This window comes from Geotrypetes seraphini, chromosome 18 (assembly GCF_902459505.1).
Source record: "Geotrypetes seraphini chromosome 18, aGeoSer1.1, whole genome shotgun sequence".
Taxonomy (NCBI): domain Eukaryota; kingdom Metazoa; phylum Chordata; class Amphibia; order Gymnophiona; family Dermophiidae; genus Geotrypetes; species Geotrypetes seraphini.
Window position 1 is genome coordinate 16,945,254 of NC_047101.1, and position 24,564 is coordinate 16,969,817.

The 24,564-nt window shown below is 39.7% G+C and overlaps 1 protein-coding gene across 3 annotated transcripts in view; it reads left to right on the top strand.

The window, feature by feature from the left end:
* CLINT1 (clathrin interactor 1) overlaps positions 1–24,564 on the top strand; it is an 88,951-nt gene that overhangs the window by 35,506 nt on the left and 28,881 nt on the right. For all 3 annotated transcript variants that reach the window (XM_033927415.1, XM_033927412.1, XM_033927413.1), the window contains exons 3-7: positions 3,119–3,215; positions 13,324–13,432; positions 14,415–14,579; positions 18,833–19,010; positions 22,047–22,293. In XM_033927415.1, coding sequence (XP_033783306.1) covers positions 3,119–3,215; positions 13,324–13,432; positions 14,415–14,579; positions 18,833–19,010; positions 22,047–22,293 — 796 coding nt within the window. The remainder of the gene's footprint in view (positions 1–3,118; positions 3,216–13,323; positions 13,433–14,414; positions 14,580–18,832; positions 19,011–22,046; positions 22,294–24,564) is intronic.

The following is a 24,564-nucleotide window of genomic DNA, read 5'->3' on the forward strand; positions in this document are numbered from 1 at the left end:
TCCAGAAATGCAAGGTTGGTTCCTTACCTGTTAAAATCTATTCTTGGTTTAATACACACAGTAAAAGTGAAACAATAATGTTTAAAGAAGCCATCTTTCTGTTAATGCTGGGCATACTTTAAACCTGTTTCTTTTAACTCGCATGCCGTCGTGAAATATACAGGCCACAGACAAAACTAAGAGACTTTATAGCGTATTGTTGGTATGTACTTCTTACAGTGTATTTGTAAAATGATGTTATCTTTAGAATTAAAATTAAGTTAACCACAAAGACATCTATTTTTTGTTATGGTGGTTAGATATTTTCCACTTATACAGAGGTACACATGACAAGCTTCAGAAGCGCTAATATTTCAGGTTTAAAATAAATGTTCACATACACGTTTACCTGTTTTTGCCAATGGTTTTGGAAGACGGGTTTTAACTGAGTTGGATCTAATTGTTTTCTTTTAATTTTTTTCTGGTATTATGGGGATATATGCAACTTTTCAAGTGTGCACTCTGGTGGCCAAAAAAGTAATATGTCATTTTTACAGGACAAGGTGATATACACTTAGGGCCTGATTCTCTAAAGGATGCCGATCCCAGCAGTCGCCGATCACGTGTCAAATCATGCATCAGCGTCCTTTAGTGAATTGCGTCTTTTTTTCTAACAGACGCCTTAAAAGTAGGCCAGCATTTAAGGTGTTTGTCTCATGTTTATAGCGATGCATAGAGACGCTAGGGATGCCCAATGCCACTTCCGGTGGAAACCACACCCACTCCGGCCTTGGGCATCAGTAAGCATGCCTAGACGCTTCCAAAAGTGCGAGTCAGACACCTATATTATAGGCATCCTTCGTGGCATGGATTTTTTTTTTTCAAAGACATGCGTCCCGATTGGCTGGTGAGATGGTGGGAAGTCTAGCACCACCTACAGTCGGTATGCCATTTGGAGAATCAGCCCCTTAAGGTTTCACTTGATTAGGTTCGTAAAGTTTTATAATTCATGGTGATAATTGTATAAATTTCTACATTAGATATAATATTTGGGTATTATGTCTTAATGATTGCTTATTTGTTGCACTTCACCATTGTCACTTTGATGTTGGTGATAGCTTATTTGGAAAATTCTTAAGTGGTGACAGTTGTTCCTTCCCCGCAGACCACTCTGCAGGGTCTTTGCCAATACTTTGAACGTGTACAAAATTCACAGCTCCCATCCCGTCCTGTTTTCCTGCTCAAGATTCAAAAAGATGTTCCTCATAGCTCTAGTCAAGGATGTCATTGGATGCTATATAGCCTCACCCCCCACTCATCCACCATTCTTTTTTAATTTTAAAGATAGCGTACAGTAATAATCATAAATAAGCAACAAATAAAATGAATTTTTCAGAAATCTCAGAGATTCTCCTCCAAGAACTTCAGCATTTGCTTCTTAAAGACCCTTAACTGAAGGAGCAGCTTCTGTTGTCCAGCTGGTAGAAGGTTCTATGTCTGTATGATCCCTCCTTAAGTTACTATTACTACTTTAAAAATGAATAACCTTTCAGAGCCTTCATAAAATAGGAATCTGCTTGACCCTTCAGGGAAATTAATGGATCAGATAAGGGTTACTGCACAGCACATATGTAATATTGAACTACTTGGAAAGAAATCTGTGCAAATTTGGGTTTATAGAATATTTTAACACACAAATCAAAAGGTTCTTGGTTTGCTAAAAGAAAGAGCTAAGGTTTGGTTTTTTTAAAAAATTTCTGTTGAGAATAAAACAAAGTCTGCCATCTAGTGCCTAAAATTAGCTAGACAAAAAGCTATTGCAAAAGAAATGCTGGTTATTACACACATAGGTACAAGATTCTTCATCCCAAATTCTTGGGACCAGGCATATTTCGGTTTTCTTTTTGGATTTTGGAATGGTAATGTTAAATCAGAAAAAGACCAGATTCTGCAGCTCTTTTTTTTTGTTTTGTTTTTTTTGCCATTTTCCAGCCCTTCCACTTGAATTGCACAGAAAACAGAAGAAACACAGGCACGTGCATTGGTTCAGCATGCATCACATTGGGGAAATTGACTACTTCCAGTTTACATCAAATTTCGGTTTTTGGAGCTTTTTTGATTTTTGGAATTTCAGATAAAGAATTTTGTACTATTACAACAACTTATCATTTCCATAGCACTGCTAGATGTATGCAGCACTGTACATTAACATGTGAGAGAGAATTTAATTTCCATATTTATATCCCGCTTAACCACAAAGTTCCAAACGGGTTTCAATAAAAAAATTATATAAAAAAAATTTACAAACCGTTAATTACATCTTAAAATATAATCATAATATCCACTCTACTTAACTGAAAAATATTTCTGAAATAACCATGTTTTTACCACTTTCCTAAAAAGCCTGATAGACAAATTTCTTGTTTCACTGGGCAGAGAATTCCAAAACTCTGCAGCTCTTCCCAAGAGCGTTGTCTTCTTAGAGGAGAGCGGTCTACAATCTTTACAAGATTGTGTTATCAATAACAATTCTCAGGAAGAGCATAAATACCTAGCTGAGGGATATACTGTTATCAAATCCATCAAATAACCTGGACAATACCCATATACAATTTTAAAAATAAAATGCAAGCTTTTAAATTCAATTCTTGCCTCAATTGGCAACCAATGCAGTTTTCGTAACAACGTGGTAACATGTTCAAATCTATTTCCACCCCCCAATATAAGTTTAGCAGCAATATTTTGTAAAAACTACAATCATTTCATCTGTTTGGAAGACTAGACAAATAGAGCTTAATAGACCTTACAATCTAATTAAAACAGACAAACAAGACAAAAAAGGGTTAGGGAATTTCTTACAGAAGGAACGATAAAACAGATTTGGGTTCTCTAAGAATGTACAAAGTTATCTAAAGATCAACTAGAATTGAAAGGAAGGGGAATGTTATACATACATGTATTTGTAGAGAAAACTTTGGGTTGAAAATAAGCGCTAAAGGAATTCCTACTATCCACTTATAAAATGTATTACATTGAATAAGCAAATTATTTTCAATGGCTAAATGTCAAAAAGATTTGGAAAAGGCATAGCAAAGGTAAATTTGATAAAGCATCAACCCCCATTGTGTTCCTTTTTTAGGGCCACGTTTATGTACGAGCAGTTTCCAGAACTGATGAACATGCTTTGGACCCGAATGCTGAAGGATAATAAAAAGAACTGGCGGAGAGTTTACAAGGTGCGAGTTGCAAGGAAATTCCACCTCCTGGCTTTGCCTCCACTTCCTTTCTCTTTGCATGGCCTGTAGCACTGCATGTAGTTGTATAAATTGCAAGCAAGATGGTTTTCTTGCTACTCACGTGGTCCAAATATTTTACAGTTCCCATAGCAAGAACCACCAGCAGTAGACATCATCCGTTTGTAATTGAACGATTGGTCCTGTAGCTATATGTGGTTAAAGAATCTCTTGACTTCCGATCAGATATTTGTTTTAAAAGTGTTGAAAACTGAAGTTAGAAATGAGGCCTTTAGCAATCATGCAAAAATCCATGGGAGTAAAATGGTAACATTCTTTTAAACATTAATCCTAGGTAGGTAGTTGCTTTTTTTAATGTAAATGTTCAAAATTAAGCAATATGATATTGCATATCAAATTCAGTAATGAGGCTACAGCTAGAAGTAACTTCTCTAGTAGGAAAAAACCTCAAACAGTTAGTTATAAGAACACCTTAGAAACCATCTGATCTATGTTCTTTTGACAGGGTGATCTTATAGCAGGGATGATTATAAATGACATGGGAAGGGAACACATTAGAAATGGGTAAAAATGCACCATATTATTTATTTTATTCATTCAATTTTCTATACCCTTCTCCCAGGAGAGCACAGAACGGTTTACATGAATTTATTCAGATACTCAAGCATTTTTCCCTGTCTGTCCCGGTGGGCTCACAATCTATCTAGTGTACCTGGGGCAATGGGGGGCATTAAGTGACTTGGCCAGGGTCACAAGGTGTAACGTGGGTTTGAACCCACAACAAATTATGTAAACTAAGGAAAGAAGGGCGATTTAAATCTAATAAATATCTCAAACACAACCCCGCACAGAACAAACTACGCTGGATTGAGACATATCCGATGAGTGGTTTTTTTGGCCTAATGCTATGATTTCGGATCACTGTGCCTTTGGGCCCTGTTGCCACATTTTATTCACGTGTGGGGTTATGTACCCCTGGTGCTTTTGAACATTGACTTTGCAAGCTATTACAGTGCTTTCTTCACCCTACCGGTTTGTTTGTGTAGGAGTGTATGTGAAGTGGAGTTTTTTGCCAAATGAAGCTGAACTGAGGCTTTTTCTCCACTTCTTTTTTTTTTGTTTTTCTGTTTGAGTGCTTCTGCTGTGGATGGTTGGGTGTATGTATGTTTAAGCCTTGTAGCGTTACTGAGCAGGTTCGTTTGTTCTGTGTGGGGTTGTGTTTGAGATATTTATTAGATTTGAACCCACAACCCCAGGGTGCTGAGGCTGTAACTTTAACCACTGCACCACGCTCTCCCCAGGACCTTTTAAATGGGTGCACCACCTGGCTAATTTTACTCGCCACCCAACTAACTTAACAGAAAATTTTACGATATTGTACAGTACTCATCCTTTCAACCCATCTTCTTCATGTTACCCAACTGACAATAATTTCTGGCAAGCGTACTGTCAATGCAGGTTGCTTATCTTGAAACAGGGACTGCTGATCTCTGAGCTGTGCAATAAAGTAGATAATTTGACTTGGGATTTTCACTTATGTATCCTGAGCTGACCCTTTGCTTATTTTTAAACCAACCGTTCCCCTCATATGCTCCTCTGTCCCCCAGCCCAAAGCTTGTCTCCCTTTTTCAAACGTCTTTAAAAAGCTAGTTTGTAAGTGTAATAATGGTTCATAGTGGGTCATAAATCATATCCAGAAGGGGCTAACATCCAAAATCTAATTTTATTCATTAACAGCAATTCTTTGGTTCACACAGTTTTTAAAAAAATGCTATATTTCAGAGTTAGGGTGGAGGTGAGGTTTCATACTTGGATACAGGGGTTGGGGGTTTAGGGTTTTTTTTTTTAACTTGGCACTTCTCCAAGTACAAACTTTGAAGTGGAATTTGAGCCTGTTTGATAATTTAATTCTTAGTTCTCACATTTAGTAATCTTTTTTTGTTTCATTTTTGCATCTCTTATCGCTTGAGACCTCAAGAGCTCTTTCACTTGAGTGTTTCATTTACTTCTGAAAACATAACTTTTTTTTTTTTTACATTTTACATTTGAATTGGAAAAATAGCTGGCTACTAAACTGGCTTTTTTTGTTAAGCTAAATTGCCTCTACAGGTTGATTTGAAGGAGCGATCGATTATAATGTAGAAGGATTTGTGACTTTAAATTTTATTTCCCTGAAAAAAGTAACTTCACAGCAACCATTTCATTGGAGCCACTTAGTCTGAACCTCTTCTCCTAAATGCACATATAACTTAACCTCTTACAGAAAATCTATAATACATGTTAACATAACTTGTTATGTTAGGAAAAGAGAGACCTCTGAGACTGGCAAGAGACATACTTTAATATACTCTGCAATACTCCACAGATGCCAAAATGCGCACACTTGCCAGGTTCCATCCACCATGTACCATCATTATTTAACCCAGGCTGGTTTGTTTGTATTTATTTGGAAAACTGTTGCACTGAGATGGTTAATATTTTGTGCACGTATGCAGCTGAGATGGTAGGAAAAGTAAAATTAATTCCAGGGCAGGGTGCGCAGTTTCTCGGGGTGCTTTGTGAGCACCATAATTGTTTTCCCTGGAGTGTTTAATATTTAATGCTATCCTACATAGTACATACTGCAGAGCTCTAAAGGTTTTTGTATGGATTTTTTTTTTTTTTTTTTCAAATGAGCTGCCAAACTTGAAAAGGTTTTTTTTCTTGTCCTCAAATTGAAGGGTGTCTTCTCTTTTGGTAAGCGCAGGCTGAAAATCAAATCCTACACCTGCCAATTTGAAATTGTCCAGACTGGAAGTTTACAGTTTAAAAAAATAATTTGAATATTGAAGACTCTTGTGTGCTTCCATGTTCCTTTGAAATGTACCTGGAAATACTGTATTTTCTGCAGACAGTACTCATCTTCTGGAGAATCTGCAAAATATTGTCCTTTTTCATTGAAACTTTGACTATTTTCTTATTTCTGGCTGCTAAATATGTAATATCTATTCAACCCATAAAGTATAAAAATGGGAGAAAAAAGACCTTGGATAAGCATCATAAGCCAAAAAAACTCCCAGATCCAAGGAAATACTTGCATGGGTTGTGATTCAATGAAATACAAAGACCCAGCTTTCAATGCTGTGAGTTTCAATAGAGATAATACGAAGTAGCATTGTGCAGGTTAAACAATGTTAATATCAGGCAACAGCGAAAAAAGTTCAAAATTACTTTGCTTGCTTGCTTTCAGTTTAAGCCTGTTCCATCAGTTATCCAACTATTTTTAACTCTTGGAAGTCCAGGATCTGGTTCCACATTTGTTTTTCAGTTCTAACCGGTTTCTGTGGTACCAAGGTCCATTTCTGTGGTTGGTCGGACTGTCCTGGTGACGTAGACCATTCCACAGTTTTTTCTGCATTTGGAGGATTTTATTTCCTACTTCACTAGGTTGATGCTCTCCTTCTAGGAGACCTCTCTCCTCCAAGGCAGCACAGGGGCTACCAGACTGGAGGCAAGACTTCTCAACAACATCCCTGTAGGTCTCCTCTATGTACTTCTCTGTCTCCCTCAGCTCCTCCACTACTCTAGCCTCAAGGGAACGTAATCATTCTCTGAGAGCTAGAAGCTTTTTGCAGCGCGCACACAGATAATTTCTCGCCAACTGGGAGAAAATCATACATGTGACACTCAGTGCAAAAGACTGGATAGCACCCCTTCTGCTGCTAGACTACTGTCTGCATCTTATTATTGAGCTGATTAATTAATTAAACATTAAACTACTAGGAATATATTAGACTAATATAGAGAGCCTAAGGACTATATTATATACTTTATATAGTGTTTGTTTCTTAGAGAGTCTTAGAGTTATATTGTATGCTTATTTAGTGTTTGATTCTTAGAAGGTAATGAAATAGTATAGTAAGAATTATGTAGTAAAGAGTTCTCCTGTTATCCTAATTAGAATAATTGACAATAAATTAAGATTATAAGTAAAGAAATGAGCTAGGGGTGGGTGGGAAGGAATGAAGACTAAGCCAGACCCTTCTCTGCCTGCCAGAGACTATTTCTAGCAGAAGATTCAAGCTTACAAAACTGTAGAACTGTAAAAGGCTATTATTCTATGGAGACTAGCTAAGTAAAGTTTGCTCTTTTAAGATCTAAACTGCCTATAGAAGGGAACCTACAATTTAGCTTTTCTCCCCAAACCTGTCAAAGCTCAGAGCAAAATAATATCTACTTACCCAAAGATGTGTCTTCTACTCTTCTCCTCTCAGAAAGGAGCTGTGTATATGGATTGAGCATGGGCAGGGCTCCCAGTTTTACTATAAGTGACATTAGATGCCGACTGTCGGGTCTATGATGCTGGTGTAACTGTGGGTCCATAAATGTGCATGCCAGTAATGTGTTAGACTAGGTCGGCTAATCTTTTCAGGTGCTATTCTAGAAGGCTTCTACTGGGCATCCTTGGGGTACCTGAATGGAGACACCCAGTTATAGAATTTATCAGTTTGGTGGGTTTTTTCTAGATAGTTTTTCTGATTTTATAAATCTTATTTTTGTTGTCCCTGCATGGAGACTATCTTGACTAGCATCAAACTCTGTGTTAATACCCCTATTTCTTTTTCTGTGTCTGGGCCATCTCTTAAAATAGAGAATGGCTGCTCTGAATTTATTTTGCATTCTTAATATTTTCAGTAATAGCAGAAAAAACAACTAGTGACTTCAAGAAGCGTCTGAACTGCCATCAAAATTTGTAAGTCATGGTCCTTAACGCAACATGCTATAAACATCTTAATGAGAACAAAGATGCCAATTGTAGCATCTGTAAATGTTATTGAAGGCCAGTTCTGCAAGAAGAGGCTGTAGGCCTATTTTGCTTTTGAAAATTAAACCAATTGCATTCAATGATGTTGAATGTGGTCTCAAATCATTTAGCTCCAAAACCTATTGTGAAGCCCAACAAACACATCCACTCTTGCTCTCCCTGCTTATGCTAACCAGAGGGTTCTGTACATTTGAGCACAGAGCATGGAAGATTCAGCATCTAGAAGTTGTCAAAGAGCAAGAACCATTAACACAACAAAACTTCATATGGCGTTGGAATCGGGAAAGTACTAGATCTTATAGTATCAGGCTCCTGAAGTATCCATATGAGTAGTTGCTGCTTTATTCATTGGTCCAGTTTAAAGCTGTTGACTACTCTTAGAAGCACCCAGAGGAAGGTCGTTGTAACTTCTGGGTCTCGTTAACTCTTGGAGAAAGAACTCGGACCTTTTAGATAGTCAATACTGTGTATGAATAGTATTAAGAAGCCATCATTCAGCTCAGTGTCTCTTGGTGCATCAACCATTCTGGCACTGGCAGCAAGTGTCAAGGTTCAATCTCTGCACAGGGAGTACTGAATCATATTTGAACAGCTTTGAAGAGGGAAGCAGCTCTACCACTAGGCCACTCTTTTGTGATAACTTGTTGACTACCTGAAGTCTTCCTTTGATGCTGAAAGGCAGTTTTGACAGTTCTCGCCTGTCTTTGTTGGAAGTGATTCCAAAGTTTCTTGAGAAGCATCGTGTAGATAAAGCAGAAGTTGGCAGAAAAGAGGACTGTCCTGAAGTTCCCCACCTGAGTGCCCCTTCTTTTCCAGTGTTGTTTAAGTAGCTGTTAAGGTCATTCCTGTCAAGTTGCAGAATGAGGGCATGCTCAATTTGGCTGCCTGAAGTACTGTACTTGGATGCCCCAAAAATTGTTCCAGTAGTTGTCCACTCTTATCATGGAACTGTTATACTCTGTACTGAGTGAGTAAGAAGGCAGACACAAAGTACCAGGTGTCCAGATGACTCAAACATTTGACAAGACCCAGTTGCCTCGCTAGTCTTTGGTTGGCTAATCTGTTTTAAAATAAGCCGAGAAGCCCACCTCTCCAATCCAGATTATACATAGAAAATTTGTTTTACGAGAAGGCTCTTATTCAGTCTTATATAGATTCTTCACCATTCAATTGTTTCACACCATTTTGTTTTAATTTGGAATATTTTATTAATTTTTGTGTAATGCAAAATCATCTGATATGTAACCAGACATCAGTAAAACATTTTCATATCTCCACCGGTACCACCTTCCAGACAGCAGACGATTGAGCAGTTATTGCCCGGCATCTGCATTGGACCTGGCGAATTAAGCCCCGTGTTGGGGAAAGGTAAAGAAGGCCTTACCTCACTGGGGCATGAGATCTCACTTTCGCCACCGCAAGCAGAGCCACCTCCTTGTCCGGCGAACTCGAATGCCCTGGAGGCGGGAACAGCCAGTGTTGCTAGGGACGCGCCTGGAGTTCCGGTGGAGGAAGCGGCAGGGGCAGACGAGTTTGAGCCGATGGAGGTCAACATTGGGGAGAAAAACCCCAGTAATGAGGTGACTCTAGCAGCAATTTGGCAAATGCTCCAGAAATTGGATAAGGCTGCAGCTAAAACATCAGAGGCTGCTTCAAAGACATCAGAAGAGGTAAAAACTTTGGCTGGTAAAATCGATGATATATCAAGAACCTTGGAACATTCTAATACAGAAATGAAAAATTCCATAATAAAAGTACAATCAGAAGTTCAAGTTTTGCAAGTTTTCAAAGTAGCTGCGATTAAAGACAATACTATGCTTCAAAGAAAAATAGAAAATATTGAGAATTTTAATCGCAGACTTAATGCTAGAATTTTGAATTTCCCCAAAGTACCCCGGATTTCTGCATATGAGATGTTTAAAAGATATTTGTTGGAAGTTTTAAAATATTCACCAGACCATATTCCTCCATTAAATAAAATATATTATCTTCCACAAACAACTAGACCTCGGGAAACAATGGAGGGAATTCAACCAGATACACCGCAATTGGATGTTAACAATATATCAGATATTTTGGAAGAGTCAATATCTGACTCTTCATTGAGAGTGACACTTCTGATTTCATTTATATTTCAACAAGATTTGGATTCCTTTATGAAACTTTATTTCCGTTTATCAAAAGAATTGTTTCATGGTAAAAAGATATGGGTATTCCTGGATGTAACTAAGGTTACCCAAGAAAAGAGGAAACAATTTTTGTCTTTGCGACAGGAGACCAGGGCACTTGGGGCGTCTTTTTTACTGGCGTACCCTTGTATATGTGTAGTAAAATTTGCTCAGGTTAAATATATTTTTTTTCAGCCAGAGCAGCTAAAATCATTTCTGGAGCTTAAGAAAATTGCTGGTGTTTAGCGGGGAATATTATGATAATGCAGAGTATGTTATAGCCTTTCATTGATTGGTTCTTTTTCCTTTTTGTTTAACTTCTTAATAATAATTGCCATTACTCCCCAATATTTTGTGGTCTAAGGAAGCAAGAATTTTATTTTTATATAATCTGATATGATGTGTTACCATTTATTTTGGCTGTATTTCCTTAGCAAGAATGTTTATTTCTTGTAATATATTGAAAATTTCAATAAATATATATTAAAAAAAAACAAAACATTTTCATATCTCCAAAATGCTGTCTCCAGGAATTTTCATCTTTTTTTGTCAGCTGACAAAAATGGCACTCCAAGAAGCAGCAAAAAAAATATAAATTTAGCAAAGTGACTGAAAACACCAGAGTCCAAATGGAATTCCATTTCTCTCCTTTCAGAGCCCCACCCCCTATCCACTGTCATCTTTGGGAATTATCACCATAACTGGCTTTAAACTCTGACCCAGTTTCACAATGTCTAACCCAGAATCCTCCCTTAATTATTAAGTAGGCATATAATTTCACCGAGTACTCCCTCAAGGGGCCCAAGCTGTTCAGTGTTTTGTGCCAGAAATAAAGAGTGAGAAGCATCTTATCTGCTCTGCTTCTGACATGTTTATCAATGAAACCAGACTCTCATGGCTACATGCATTAGGGCAAGAAGTAGCTTAATGGTAGAGCTGCTACCTTAGCACCCTGAGGCTGTGGGATCGAATCCCAGCACTGCTTCTTGTGACCCTGGGCAAGTCACTTAATCCTTCATTGCCCCAGGTACAAAAATAAGTACCTGTATATATGTAAACCGCTTTGAATGTGTAACCACAAAAAGGTGGTACACAAGCTCCATCTTTTCCCCTTTCCCTTCCTTAAGTGAAGGCTTGCAGGAATGTCCTGCTGATGTGCCTTGTACTGCCTTTGGAGAAAAGATCATAAGCCATTGATTTCTTAAGAGTATCACCACAATACACCTCAAGCCTTCTCAGCTACAACCTCTGACTCGACCACCTTCTTCAAAAAGTACTGGAGTCATAAATCTGGAAAGCATTTTCATCAACGGAGAAAATAGTTCCAGTATCCAGTTTGCTGCTATTGGAAGCAGGGCTAAAGACGTTTTCAGTACGAAGACAGAAGCTTTAAATTTGGAACAGGCTTTTGATAGCATCCGAGTTTATAGAATGTGTTCCAGAATCACTCCCCACAGGATGGGGCTGAGACTCTATCCAGACTATTGGCCCATCATATACTCGAAAAAAGGGGATACTCTAAATTCACAGGGCTACAAACTAAGTCTATTGACTTTATCACCTGACAAATGTAGGACCTTCTAGAATTAGAAATCTCTTCCATTGAAAAACACAGTGTTGTCAGAAGGAGGAGGGAGGGGGATATTTTTTTCAGGTGTTCTCTAATAAACAAAAAGATATGGTACAGTATTTCTCCACTTATAATATTGGCCTGGTCTGGAAGAGAGTAGAGTTTTCTATATTTGTTGATTTGTTTCTGACCCTGTGTATACAGTATATTACAGTATTCCTCACCCTATGAGATTTAATGTCTTAAAAAAACAAATTTTTCATGAAAGAGAAGTTCAGGATGCATACCCTGAGCATTGTACTTACCCCCTGTTAAACAAAGGACTGGCTGTGTTCTACAGATATGAAAGAAGCATACACATAGAGATCATTCATGTAACATTGAAGGGGGAGGGCATCACAATATCTGCCATTTAACTAGCTAGCATCGGCACCAAAAGTTTTTACAAAATGCCTAGCAATAGTGACTGGATATTTATGCAAACTGGATATTTGTGTTTTCTATAACTACAATTAGCTGGTGAAGGGCATATCTCGGGCAGAGAAGGCATTGTTGAGCACCATCAAGGTGCTGGAGTTAACTACGGTTCATGAATGGAGGTGCAGACCGGTGATTAGAGAGTGGGCTCAGAACCAAGAAAGTCAGGATTCGGACCCCACTGATGATGCTTCTTACATTGTGTACAAGTCAGTTCCCCCAGCCCAATTGCCTCAGATACAAACTAAATTTTACTAGTGGGTTCATTTGTGTTAATTTCCACATATTTGTAAAATAGACCCCAGTGACAGAAATGTACTTTGCTCTAAATTGTATCAATGCACGTTAAAATATTAACACAAGTTAGTAGAAGTAGCCCTTAAATTGTAATCCCTCTGGGAGCTACCAGTTGCAGCAGAAGTATAGCTTGCATTATGCTTGGGTTTGGAAAGATGAGTAAATCCTAATTATTCTAATTCCAGTCTCAACTCAACAAATGGCTTGTCATGGGGCTCTACTGGAAATGGCTCTAGCCTTAGCTTTCTTTCCTGCTGATACAATTAGAATGCAAGATTTTTAAATGTATTTGGGATTAGCATGTAGCATCTACAAAACAGTTTTTAAGGTGTATGAGCAATATTATGGTTTTAGTAGTACAAACCTTATGTATGTATTGTATGTCTGTGTTTTATTGTTTATGTATGTTTTATTGTGTATGTGTATGTTTATTGTTTATGTACTCCGCTTTGTATAAGGTGGATTATAAATAAAAACTATAAATAGTTTCCCCATTTTATTTAATCATGTTTAAAAGGTCTTATGACTCTGGACTGACAGAATGTCTAAAGAAGCTCCCCCCAAAATTGACTTGTGGCTGATTGTCTTGTCATTTGTTACTCTAAAGTTACAGATCCTCTTTAATTAATTAGATGATGAATTTTTAGATTGTCTTTTGTGCAATGCTTAAAAGTAAGAATAAAAGGGTGTCATGGGATCTTTTGTTCGTGTAATTATTAGATTACTTGTTTGCATTACTGCCTTATAAATATGCTTTTTTAAATATTTTTTAAGACTTTGCTACTCTTGGCTTACCTCATAAGAAATGGATCAGAACGCGTCGTTACAAGCGCCAGAGAACACATTTATGATTTGCGATCCCTGGAAAATTACCACTTTGTAGGTGAGCATTTGAAAATTGTATAAGTAAATCAAACTGTTCGTCAGAGTTGTCAGTCACCTGAATCGTCTTTAGAAGCTTCCGCATTTCCCTAATTAGAATGTGACTGTTGCTGATTGTGTGTAGAGGGCAGAATCCAAGACGCGGGACCCTAGAGTATTAATTAGTGAAGACAAGAGCTTGCAGAGAGGACCGGCTAATAACAGCAGAACCAGCACAACATGAGTGTTCGGGTTTATATTAAAATATGCACCAGAGACTGGTCCCCCGTGGTGTCCATAAAGGAATAACTTTAATTATATGGGAAGAAAAGGTTAGAGTTCCAAAACACACAAATCTGTTTGAAGCTGCTTTTTTTTTTTTTTCTCTCTTCTCCGCCAAATAATATTTACAGTGAAAAGGGGGAGGGGCTGGTGCGTGTTTTGAATGTGAGAGAAGACAAGCCGCACATTCTGGTGTCTAGTTGCCTGATCTTGCCTGAAAGCACTTTTAATATAAAATAAAATGGAAGGAGCCTGTTAATTAGTGTTTCCAAAAACAGCACCTGCAAAATCAAGGAATGGGACAAGTACTTCTTAAAGTGTTAATTTGAGTAAAATATCTTTTTAAGTAGAAAAAAACTGGTCGGTTTAACAAGGGGAAAACACATAAATAATCAGATACAGTCCTTTTCTTTGTTTTGCTTCTTTTACTGGTCCTTTCAACAGAACACTTGACAATCTTTTGTAATAAAGAAAAATATATCCTTAGCAAGATATTTCTGGTTTTTAATGCAAAGGAAAATTGCCGCCTTGGAAAACGGAACCGAGGGTTCCCCCCCCCCACTCTGTTTTATAGTTTTGTTATTTGTATTCTGCCTTTATACAAGGCGGATCACAACATAGGCAGGGAAATTGTTTACGTTCTCTGAATTTTATGCAGTACACTTTGACCAGTTCCGACTCTTTAAGTCTTCCTGTTTTATTTTCCCTCTTCCTCCACAAAGATGAGAACGGCAAAGACCAAGGGGTGAACATACGACAGAAGGTGAAAGAAATGGTGGAATTTGTTCAGGATGACGACAGACTTCGGGAAGAAAGGAAAAAAGCAAAGAAGAACAAGGACAAATATATTGGAGTGTCGTCAGACAGTGTTGGAGGGTTCCGATACAGTGAGTACCGTGCTGTGTTAGGCGAGACGATGGTGAGAGCGCTTGACACCCGCACTTTGACTTTGTTGCATGGATGCACTGCAAGGAGAAAATGCAGCACAGCACAAAACTTGGTTGAGGCATAAGCCATTGATCTTTTTTTCTTCAAAGCCATTATGGGAGCAATTCTGTACAGCTCACCTAAAGTGGTATACACTAAATGTTATTTTTTTATTAAGCAGATAAGTACAGAAGTCCGCAGGTGTGCAATTAATGTTAAGTACAAGCATGCTAGTTCTGTGGTAGCTGTAAATGCTGATGCCTAAGTTAGATACGTATTAGAGAATGACACGGTGAAAAAATTCATCACCGTTCCCATCCCCGCGGATAACCGCGGGAAACCATCTTCATGCCATTCTTTAAGGAAAGAGGGAAGAATCAGAGTATAATTGGGCACAACCACTGACCCGCAAGCTTTGCTTTGAAGAATGCTGGTGTAGAAGGACTGAGGTTGAAACAGACACTACAGAATGACAGTCTCTGGTATCCAGAGCAGATACTGTGATGTCATAATGCCTCATTCCACCAGTGCCTAAGAGCCAATCACATCAGTGATGTCACAATGGCTTCATTATCCTTGGCTCACATAAGAATCAGAGTATGAATGGGCCCAGCTTTGCTTTGAAGAATGCTGGTGTAGAAGGACCGAGGTTGAAATAGATACTAGAAAATGACATGGGATTATTTCCTGCGGTTATCCACGGGGACGGTGATGAATTTTGTCACCGTGTCATTCTCTAATACGTATGTGATATGCATGTAACTGACATTATTCTAAAAGCTTAGCACTTAAATGCTTGGCGCATCCCCTGCTCTCTAAGGTCCATATCCTTCTCACAGGTACTTTAGGCTCTAATGTAGAATAGCACTTAAGCACAGTTGCATGCCAGTTAACTCATTAATCACTGCTTATTGGTTATAAGTGCCAATTCAGACCTAATTTAGACAATTAACCTGTGCATATAATTGCTACTATTCAATAACCTACGCACACAAATTTGTATGCTTGAGATTATAGAATGTAATCAACCAGTGTATTGACCTCGTAGTGGGGGGGGGGGGTGCTCAACCTTGGACCAAGGGTGGCTGGAGGTCTGAATAACTTTGAGATAAATTTAATTCCCCTAATTTTTGTCAAAAAATTTCTCTCCCTCCCACCCCTCATTTACAAACCCATGTGGTGCTTTTCAGACTTATTTCTGGTAGGATCTGCCACCAAAGGTCAGCAGTATATGAAGAAACCAGAAGTTAGCTGTAATATTTACAGGAGTGTAGTAGCGGTTGTCAGTCTTGAGTATTTAAACATAGTTGATTTTTGGTTATGAATTCTTTTATGCCATCTAAAATGTTTTGGCTACAATTCACTAGGTGCAGAATATTTTGCTAATAATGCTTGTTTTATTAAGCATTGAACCACCTTTTAAGAATGAAATCTTGACTTATGTACTCAAATAGAAGTAGATTTGTCCCATTGCATGAAATGACACTTATAAAGCAATTTGCAGAAATTGTATTTTTTAAAAGTTTTGCCATTCTTTTTGTATTAGTATAAGATGTTACTTTATAATGGCAGACAAGTATGCCAGTTAGGACATCTCCACAAACGAGAGCAACCTAAACCCTTCCTGTATACACTTCCCCCTCTGTATTCGCGGTTTCCGTATTTACGGATTCACTTATTCACATTTTAAACCTAAAATTCTTCTTTTGGGCTATTTTAAGCCCTGTAAGCTCCCCCTTAAGCCTCACCTGGTGGTCTAGCGGGTTTTTGGGGCAGGAGCGATCCTCCCACGCTCCTGCCCCATGCAGATCGCTCACAGGAAATGGCTCGAGAGACTGTGGGAGCTCAAGGCAGCCATTTCCTGTGAGCGATCTGCACGGGGAAGGCGCGTGGGAAGATCGCTCCTGCCTGAAAACCTGCTAGACCACCAGGTAAAGCTTAATGGGGGACTTTCGGGACTTAAAACAGCCAGGGGAAGCGGGGGATAAGGACAGAACCAGCCCGAATATTATTCACGGTTTTTTAATATTCACAGGCCGGCTCTGCCCCTAACCACCACGATTACGGAGGGGGAAGTGTATTTAGTATGGCACTGTAAGTAAGGCAGGTAGAGATCAATTGTACCATCCAGTCTGCCTCATTTTTTTTCAGCCATTCTGGAACAGTTTCTCATCCAAAGCATAATTTTTATTTATTTATTTATTTTTTCTTTATTAACTTTGCTGCTCGACAGCTCTTTGAAAATCTACCCCAGATTCATTGTTCTGCTTTTATTTTCTATTTTGCGTCATCCTATCCTTAGGGCTCCTTTTACTAAGCTGCGTTAGCATTTTAGCGTGTGCTAAACCTGCGCTAAGTGGCTAGAATTAACGTCAGCTCAATGCTGGCGTTAAGGTTTAGCGCGTGCGGCAATTTAGTGCGTGCTATTCTGCATGTTAAAGCCCTAACGTGGCTTAGTAAAAGGAGCCCTTAGTGATATTATTGGTGCATTCACAAAATCACTGGAATCTTGAGTTAATTGTATTTCTCTAATGCCATAAAAGCCTTCTGATTTTTTTTTTTTTTAATTTCCATAACCTCCCATATGTAATGGAATGTGGCCTGGGAAGCAAAAAAATAGCAAAGTTACTGTATTGTGTGAAAAGACAAATAACAGACACATTTTTAAAGTGGCCTGTTTTCTTCAAAATGTTGTGTTCATGCTTAGGTTGCAGTGACATGTCTGAGGCCAACATAGACCTCTGCCTTCTTTTACTTCCACCCAGTTATTTGCTGTAGGTTTGCCTGTAATGATTGACTCATTTTCGCTAATCATGCCTCACACATCCGAGTGCTCTGTGGCTTTTCGCTGTTGAAATCATGTAAATGATCTTGGCAGGCAGTTGCAGTCACAGAGCATAGGGAAGTATCTCCTTGCAGTGTATTCCCTGTAGGCTTATGCTGCACTGATAATGCCGATTCTTTCCTCTCTCCAGTCTGCTTGCAAAACACACATGGGTCGCTGCATCTGCATCTTTTCAGCAGTTGTCTGCTTCCTTCCTCTCCAGGAACTGATTCTTCATATTCTGCTGTTTCTCTGTTCAAGAACTACTGATGCCAACGTTTCAGTGATCAGGGTCCCCTACCTTTTTTATATCGTTTTCCCTGCATTAGGACTGGCCCACTTTCTTATACATCCTTCTCTTCAGTGAGATCTTTCAAATTAACTCCTTGCCAAGAAAAAATGGATGCTTCTCGCATTGCTCCCAGAGGGAACATCTGGCACTTTTTTGGGATGGTGTAATATAGAAAACAATCAAATAGAATATCAAATGAGTGGAATAAAAAGGAGAACTTTATCTCTACACCTTACTGATGGCTGATTGTTGGCTTGTTTGTATTTAAGTCCAGATCCTTAACTTGTGGATTAAGCTATCCATCCATTCAGTACATATGGGAACTAGTCTGTTTGGCTAATGGGCAAACTTGCCTAGAAATCCATCGGCTCTTCATAGCTGAACCCCTTAACCCTGAGATGAGGCAGGAAGAACTGGTCTCTGTTCAGTAATGCTTGTATAGAGGGTTCAGCAGAATATGCAAAGTCAGTACTACTATTATTAGTTTACTCTTTAAGGTATACTTTTCTTTTAGGAGTTTTAAATGACTTGTTAATTTTGTTGCTGTTTTGATTTCAGTTTGGCTTTCTTGCTTTGAGACTTTAATTTCTAATAGATGCAAAATCGCCTATCTTAGAATTGGAATGCATTGGGCTAGTTAGAAGAACAAATGTTCTTCCGTGTATTCTTTTCTGCTACTTCTCCAATCTCTCGGCTTAGTGAGCAGCCTCTTGGTATGGACAGGCCCAGACTTTGTTGAGGAAGGGATGCCTCCGACGGCTAAATTTTGGGAGGAATCCTACAGCTAGGTCCTAGTTGGCTTCTTTTTCATACTTCTCACTAGCCGAGGTGTTACTCTTGTGTTGCTTCCTTTGTGTCTGCACAGCATCCAGAGACACAACACGGAGCATAAGGAATGTGCAATATTACATCTTCATCGTGCACTGGTCTGGGCCCTGATAGAAATTCAGCACACACTGGAAATTTGGCATTTGCTGATCACAGGAAGGGGGTTGTATGAAACCTGCTTCACAGTCCGCTCCCCCCCCCCCCCCAACCATTCTTTTAGTCGCACGAACTGCTTTTCATTTCACTTTTGGTTTTAATTCATGATGTAGGTGAAAGATACGATTCTGAGCCCAAATCCAAGTGGGATGAAGAATGGGACAAAAACAAGACCAGCTTCCCATTCAGCGATAAGTTAGGTGAGCTGAGTGACAAAATTGGGAGCACAATTGATGACACCATCAACAAGTTCCGCAGGAAAGACCGGGAAGACTCTCCTGAGCGATGCAGGTATATTTATGACCGCAAAGACGCTGCCTTGCCATTTCTACCTATTTTCTAATGCAGGCAATAGTGTATCCAATCCTGTGGTGTACTTACCTCTGGATGACATCTTAATTGTAATTTCCTGTGTAATTATCATTCTTGTAACATATTTCCTCGTTCCAACATGTTTTCCTTTTAATGTGTTTTCTGCTCTTGCATTGGCTTAAATAAAAGACCATTTTCTATGATTTTTTTTACTTCCACCATGGCTCTTCCTACTTTAATTCATTGTCTAGTGTTCTCTACCATTGGACCTATTAGCTTGCTATTCAGGCACAATATCGCATTTCTGGGTCTATTCAAAGCTCCAGGTATTTCAAATTGAACACCAACAGAGTTGAATCGGTAAATTCCATTCAAAGGATAGCACAGTATTTAAGTATTAAAACCTGTGACCTCAAAAGTAGTAGTTCCATTTTAGTGTGAAACATTTTTTATTGAAAACATCTGCCATAATAAACAGAAATACAATCAACTGTAATGCCAAACAGAATTCCCCAAACCATCCCCCCTCCAACCCCTACCCTCCACCAGCTCTATATTTAAAAAAGTGTACAATAATATCTGAGGAGCCCATCTACTAGAAAGGGACACCCATAGTGTTATGTAGTCGGCACCAGCCTTTGAAACCTACAAATGCTATGGTCATGCCCCACCCCCTAGTCACTGATCCCTATATACCCATTGGTGCCCCTCCACCACAGATTCGCTGACTTCATACACTCGTGGATTGTGCTGCAGCAGATCCGCTGTATGTTGAACTGGGTGGGACATTGAGCATCTGCGCATGCTCAAGGTCTGCTGGCTCCCACCTTCTCTGAGAATCTCGGAGGAAGCGGGAGCCGTCAGACCTTGAGCATGCATCATAACCTATGGGTGTAAGGAGGTCTGTTGCCCTGGGGGGTGTATGGAGGTCAGTGAATCTGCAGCGGCAACAACACCAACAGGTATTTGGAGGTCAGTGACTCAGGGGGTGGAGGTATGTATTGTGGATAACGGCTCCAGTGTGTGTATAGTGGCGGTGGCACCCCTTCCCCCAGGCAGGATAGTGACCAGTGACATACTGGGGGGGGGTCCAGGTGTTCTGATGACTGGTGCCAGCATCTAGAACCTCTTCCTGGCAGCAGCAATGTTCCCAATTCACTGCTTGACATCGGGCCTTCCTCTGAGCTGGATCCTGCCTTTGAAGAAACAGGGAGTAGACGGGACCCGGCAGAAAGGAAGGCCAGATGCTAAGAGCAACGAATTGTGAAGGTTGTGCTGCAACCAATTGGGGAGGGAGAGAGAGAGAAGGAAGGCTAGGGAAGGAAGAGGAGACAAAAAGAGAGAAGCCAGACCATGGGGAAAGAAAGGATGGAGGGAAAAGAAGGAGATGCTAGGCAATGGAGGGGAAGGAAGAGATGCCAGGGCATGGGGGAAGGGAAGGAGACAGAGATGCCAGACAAGGGAGAAAGGAGGGAGGGAAAGAGAGGAGATACCAAAGCATGGAAAGGAAGTGAGAGATGGAAGGTGAGGAGAGCGATAACAGGGCATGGGGGGGGGGGGATGGGAGGAGACTGAGATGCCAAACTATCAGGAAGGGAGGGAGGGAGGGAAAGGAGATGCCAGAACATAGAGGGAGAGATTCCAGGGCATGGGAGAAGGGAAATAAATGCCAGATCATGGAGTTAGTTGGGGTGGGAAGGAAGGAAGGAAAGGAGAAGGTAGAGATACCAGAGCATGGGAAAGGGGGTGGAGACAGAGAAAAATGGAAGGAACAGAGAAAGAGGGCTGATGCTGGATGTAATGGAGAGTGAAGAGAAGATGAAGAAAGCAGAAACCAGTACTTACAAAAGGTAGAGAAAATATATTTTTTGTTTCTTTAGAATAAAGTAGTATTGTAGCTGTATTGATAAATATTTGTAAATAGAAAATGAAAATAAGGTAATCTTTTTATTAGACTAATTTTAATACTTTTTTTTTTGTACTAACTTTTGGAGATCAAAATCCCCCTTCCTCAAGAGTTTTGCACTAATAAAAATATTTAATGTTTAAAAGAAATTGTGTTAAAACTTATGGCAAGGATGTCTGTTCTTTGTAGACTTGCTCACCAGGATCACCCAAGTTTCTAATCTCGGTTTATATTTGAGTCAGGTTGTTTTTTTTTTTGTTTTTTTTTGTTTGTTTGTTTTTCCCTCCTTTTGGGGGGACCTCGGTTTATATTAGAGTATATACACTAAATGTCTAAGAACATAAGAATAGCCTTACTGGATCAGACCAATGGTCCATCTTCATGGATGCCAATCCAAGTCACAAGTACCTAGCAAAAACCCAAATAGTTGAGAAAATAGAAACATAGAAACAGACGGCAGATAAGGGCCATGGCCCATCTAGTCTGCCCACCCTAATGACCCTCCCCTACCTTTGCCTTGTGAATAGATCCCATGTGCCGATCCCATTTGGCCTTAAAATCAGGCACGCTGCTGGCCTCAATCACCTGCAGTGGAAGACTATTCCAGCGATCAACCACCCTTTCAGTGAAAAAGAATTTCCTGGTGTCACCTCGTAGTTTCCCGCCCCTGATTTTCCACGGATGCCCTCTTGTTGCCGTGGGTCCCTTGAAAAAGAAGATATCTTCCTACGCTTTGATGCGGCCCGTGAGATACTTGAACGTCTCGATCATGTCCCCCCTCTCTCTGCGCTCCTTGAGCGAGTATAGCTGTAGTTTGTCTAATCGTTCTTCGTACGGGAGATACTTAAGTCCTGAGACCATCCGGGTGGCCATTCTCTGAACCGACTCCAGTCTCAGCACATCCTTGCGATAATGCGGCCTCCAGAAATAGGACTGAGAAGAATGATTAAAGGGGAGGTTTTTTTGTTCCTGTTGCTTTAAAAGAAGTCTTGCTCATTACTGCTGCTTCTACTTTATAAGGTAGGAAATGTAATGATAAATGGGTATTGAAGGGAACACCAAAGATTGACAACTTTACTTTATTTGCTTCCTCCTCGTTTCTCCCACAGTGACAGCGATGAGGACAAGAGACCTCGAAGAGGTAAATCACCCAAAGATGAATTTAAAGATGAGGAGGAAACTGTGACAACAAAACACATCCACATTACACAGGCTACGGAGACCACCACCACCAGAATGAAACGCACAGGAAACCCATCAAAGACCATTGACCTGGGAGCAGCGGCACATTACACAGGGGACAATGGCAGTCCCAAACAAAACTCCACAGCTCATACCCAGCATGCTGCAGCCAAGGTATATCGAGCTGTAATAACCCTCTATAACACACCAATCACAAAGTATTCAAAATGGAAATAAATGATCAAAAGCAGATTGAAAAGCCGGCCTCTATAGATGAGGGAACAAACTTTTTCCATTATTATAGTCAAGAAAAGGAGGTCAGTCGCAAGCAGGAAACTTATGAGATGAATGCTGGTTACTATTCATTTGTGCAATTTTTCAATTCTGGATTCCCTCATTATTTTCTTTTCCCCTGTTCACCCATGAGTACCCTTTGTTCCTTCAGGCCCAACGCTTTGCACTTCTTCCACTTTCTAAAATTAGACTCGAGTTTACCAGGTGTACAATCTTTGCAATGTGCCGCTCCCTTGCTCTGCACCTTGCTTCCCCTGGATTTAAGATTTGAATTCTCTTATGTTAAATTTAAGAGTGGATTTAAACATGGTTGGTTTTGCATGCCTTTGGATATCTGTGCTCTAGGAGAAACAGATATTTGGAGTTAGCTTTATTGATCTACATTTTCTCTTCTTTCCCTTTTTGTACTTTGATGAGGAAAGTTTAGAGGAGCAGGTTCATATGTGGATACCTTATTTTTTTTATTTTAAAATTATTAATTTTTTCAAAAATAACAGGAAAAGACGTATTGAATGAAAACCCCAATACAGTATGCCATTTTACTACAAAGAAAACAGACCACATCATGGAGAACTTGCTACTGTGTCTGTGTCAAAAATATAGTTGACTAAATATGAGAAATTTAATCTCCATCTAAAGAAAAAAACCAAAACCCAAGAAATATTAACTGAGAAAATCCTAGAGACAAGTTGAAGTGCAGTTTATTAAAGAGCAAGGCTTTTAACTGAGAAGGACCTAACTACACAAAATTGGCTCCTTGGTATGAAATTAAATAATTACAAATGAATATTCTATTGATATTTAAATCCTAAGGAAATTCCTTAAGTTTGTAGCCTGAATGGGAGCAAGATAACCAAAGACTTGTCTTTTCGTTTCATTTAATTACACTTAGCAGGCCCTGCTGCAGTCATCTCCTAGCAATGTACAGAAATCAAAATACAAAAAATATATACAGAAGATAACCCACATCCCGTTATCAAACAAACCTGATAGGTATTTGGTGCCATTCCCCAACTCTCCATCCCGCTTCTTTATCTCCCAGCAACAATAACAAAAATGTCTTCCCTCTCAACAAAAATAAAAGAAAATGGACAGACAAACCATGTTAGAAAAGGATTTTAGAGAAAGAAAGTAAACTAGATTTTACATAGGGGAGACATTCAAGAAATGGTGTCTAAATTTAGGCCAGCGCCTAGATTAATTAACAAACATCATTTAAAACTGCAAAAAAACCCCTACCATTAAAGCACCTATTGGCTCCTAAATAATACTTGTTGGAATCATTGGCGCTTTAGGCTGCCTAATGCCACTGTGTGCATGGCTAATGCCAGAAGTGGTGTTAGGCGGCCTAAAGCACCTACATAGGCATGATTCATGACAAACATGGCTGCCAGAAATGTAGGCATGAACAACACTGGCCTACATTTCCAGCACCTAAAGTTCGCGAAGGCATGATTCTCTATAGGGTGTAGTCATGTGAGCGACACGCAGTCGGCACCCTGTAAAGAATCCAGGCCACAAACAAATTTATTCAAATCTCCCCCCTCTACTGAGCCCACTTTTCCCAATGTGGACTAGAGAGTTGCGCGGGGACAGAAATCCCACCCGTCCCTGCCAGGATCCTCTCCATCCCCACCCATCCCCGCAAGGAATTACCTCCATCCCCGCCCGTTCCCATAAAAAGCAGCAATTACTTCTGACAGGATCATCAATTCCACAGTTTCTTTTGTGTTTGCGCTGCTGTTTTCCTTGTGGAATCTCTTTGGTGGAACCCTTTTTTTTTTTTTTTCTGTTCAGGTAATTAACTTATAAACCCCCTCTTTTACTAAGGCTGACGTGTCCATTATATTATATGGATGAACCCTGCTTCCAAAGCCTTCCATCCCCGTGGGAGTCCCGTTGGCTAGAGGGGAGGTCCCTGTGGGAGTCCCGTGGGTTGGGGGGGATTCCCGCAATCCCCATTCCTGTGCAGACCTCTAATGTGGACCAGCACTGAAATAAGTTTGAAAAAGCCTAGACTAGATTAGTAAAGAGAAGAAAGGATAAGGGGGTGTAATCTGTTTGGACTTCAGGAAAGTCTTTTGACACTATTCTGTTTTTATGCTCGGGCATTAAATATGAATTTCAAGGTGTACCAAGAACTTCAAGGTT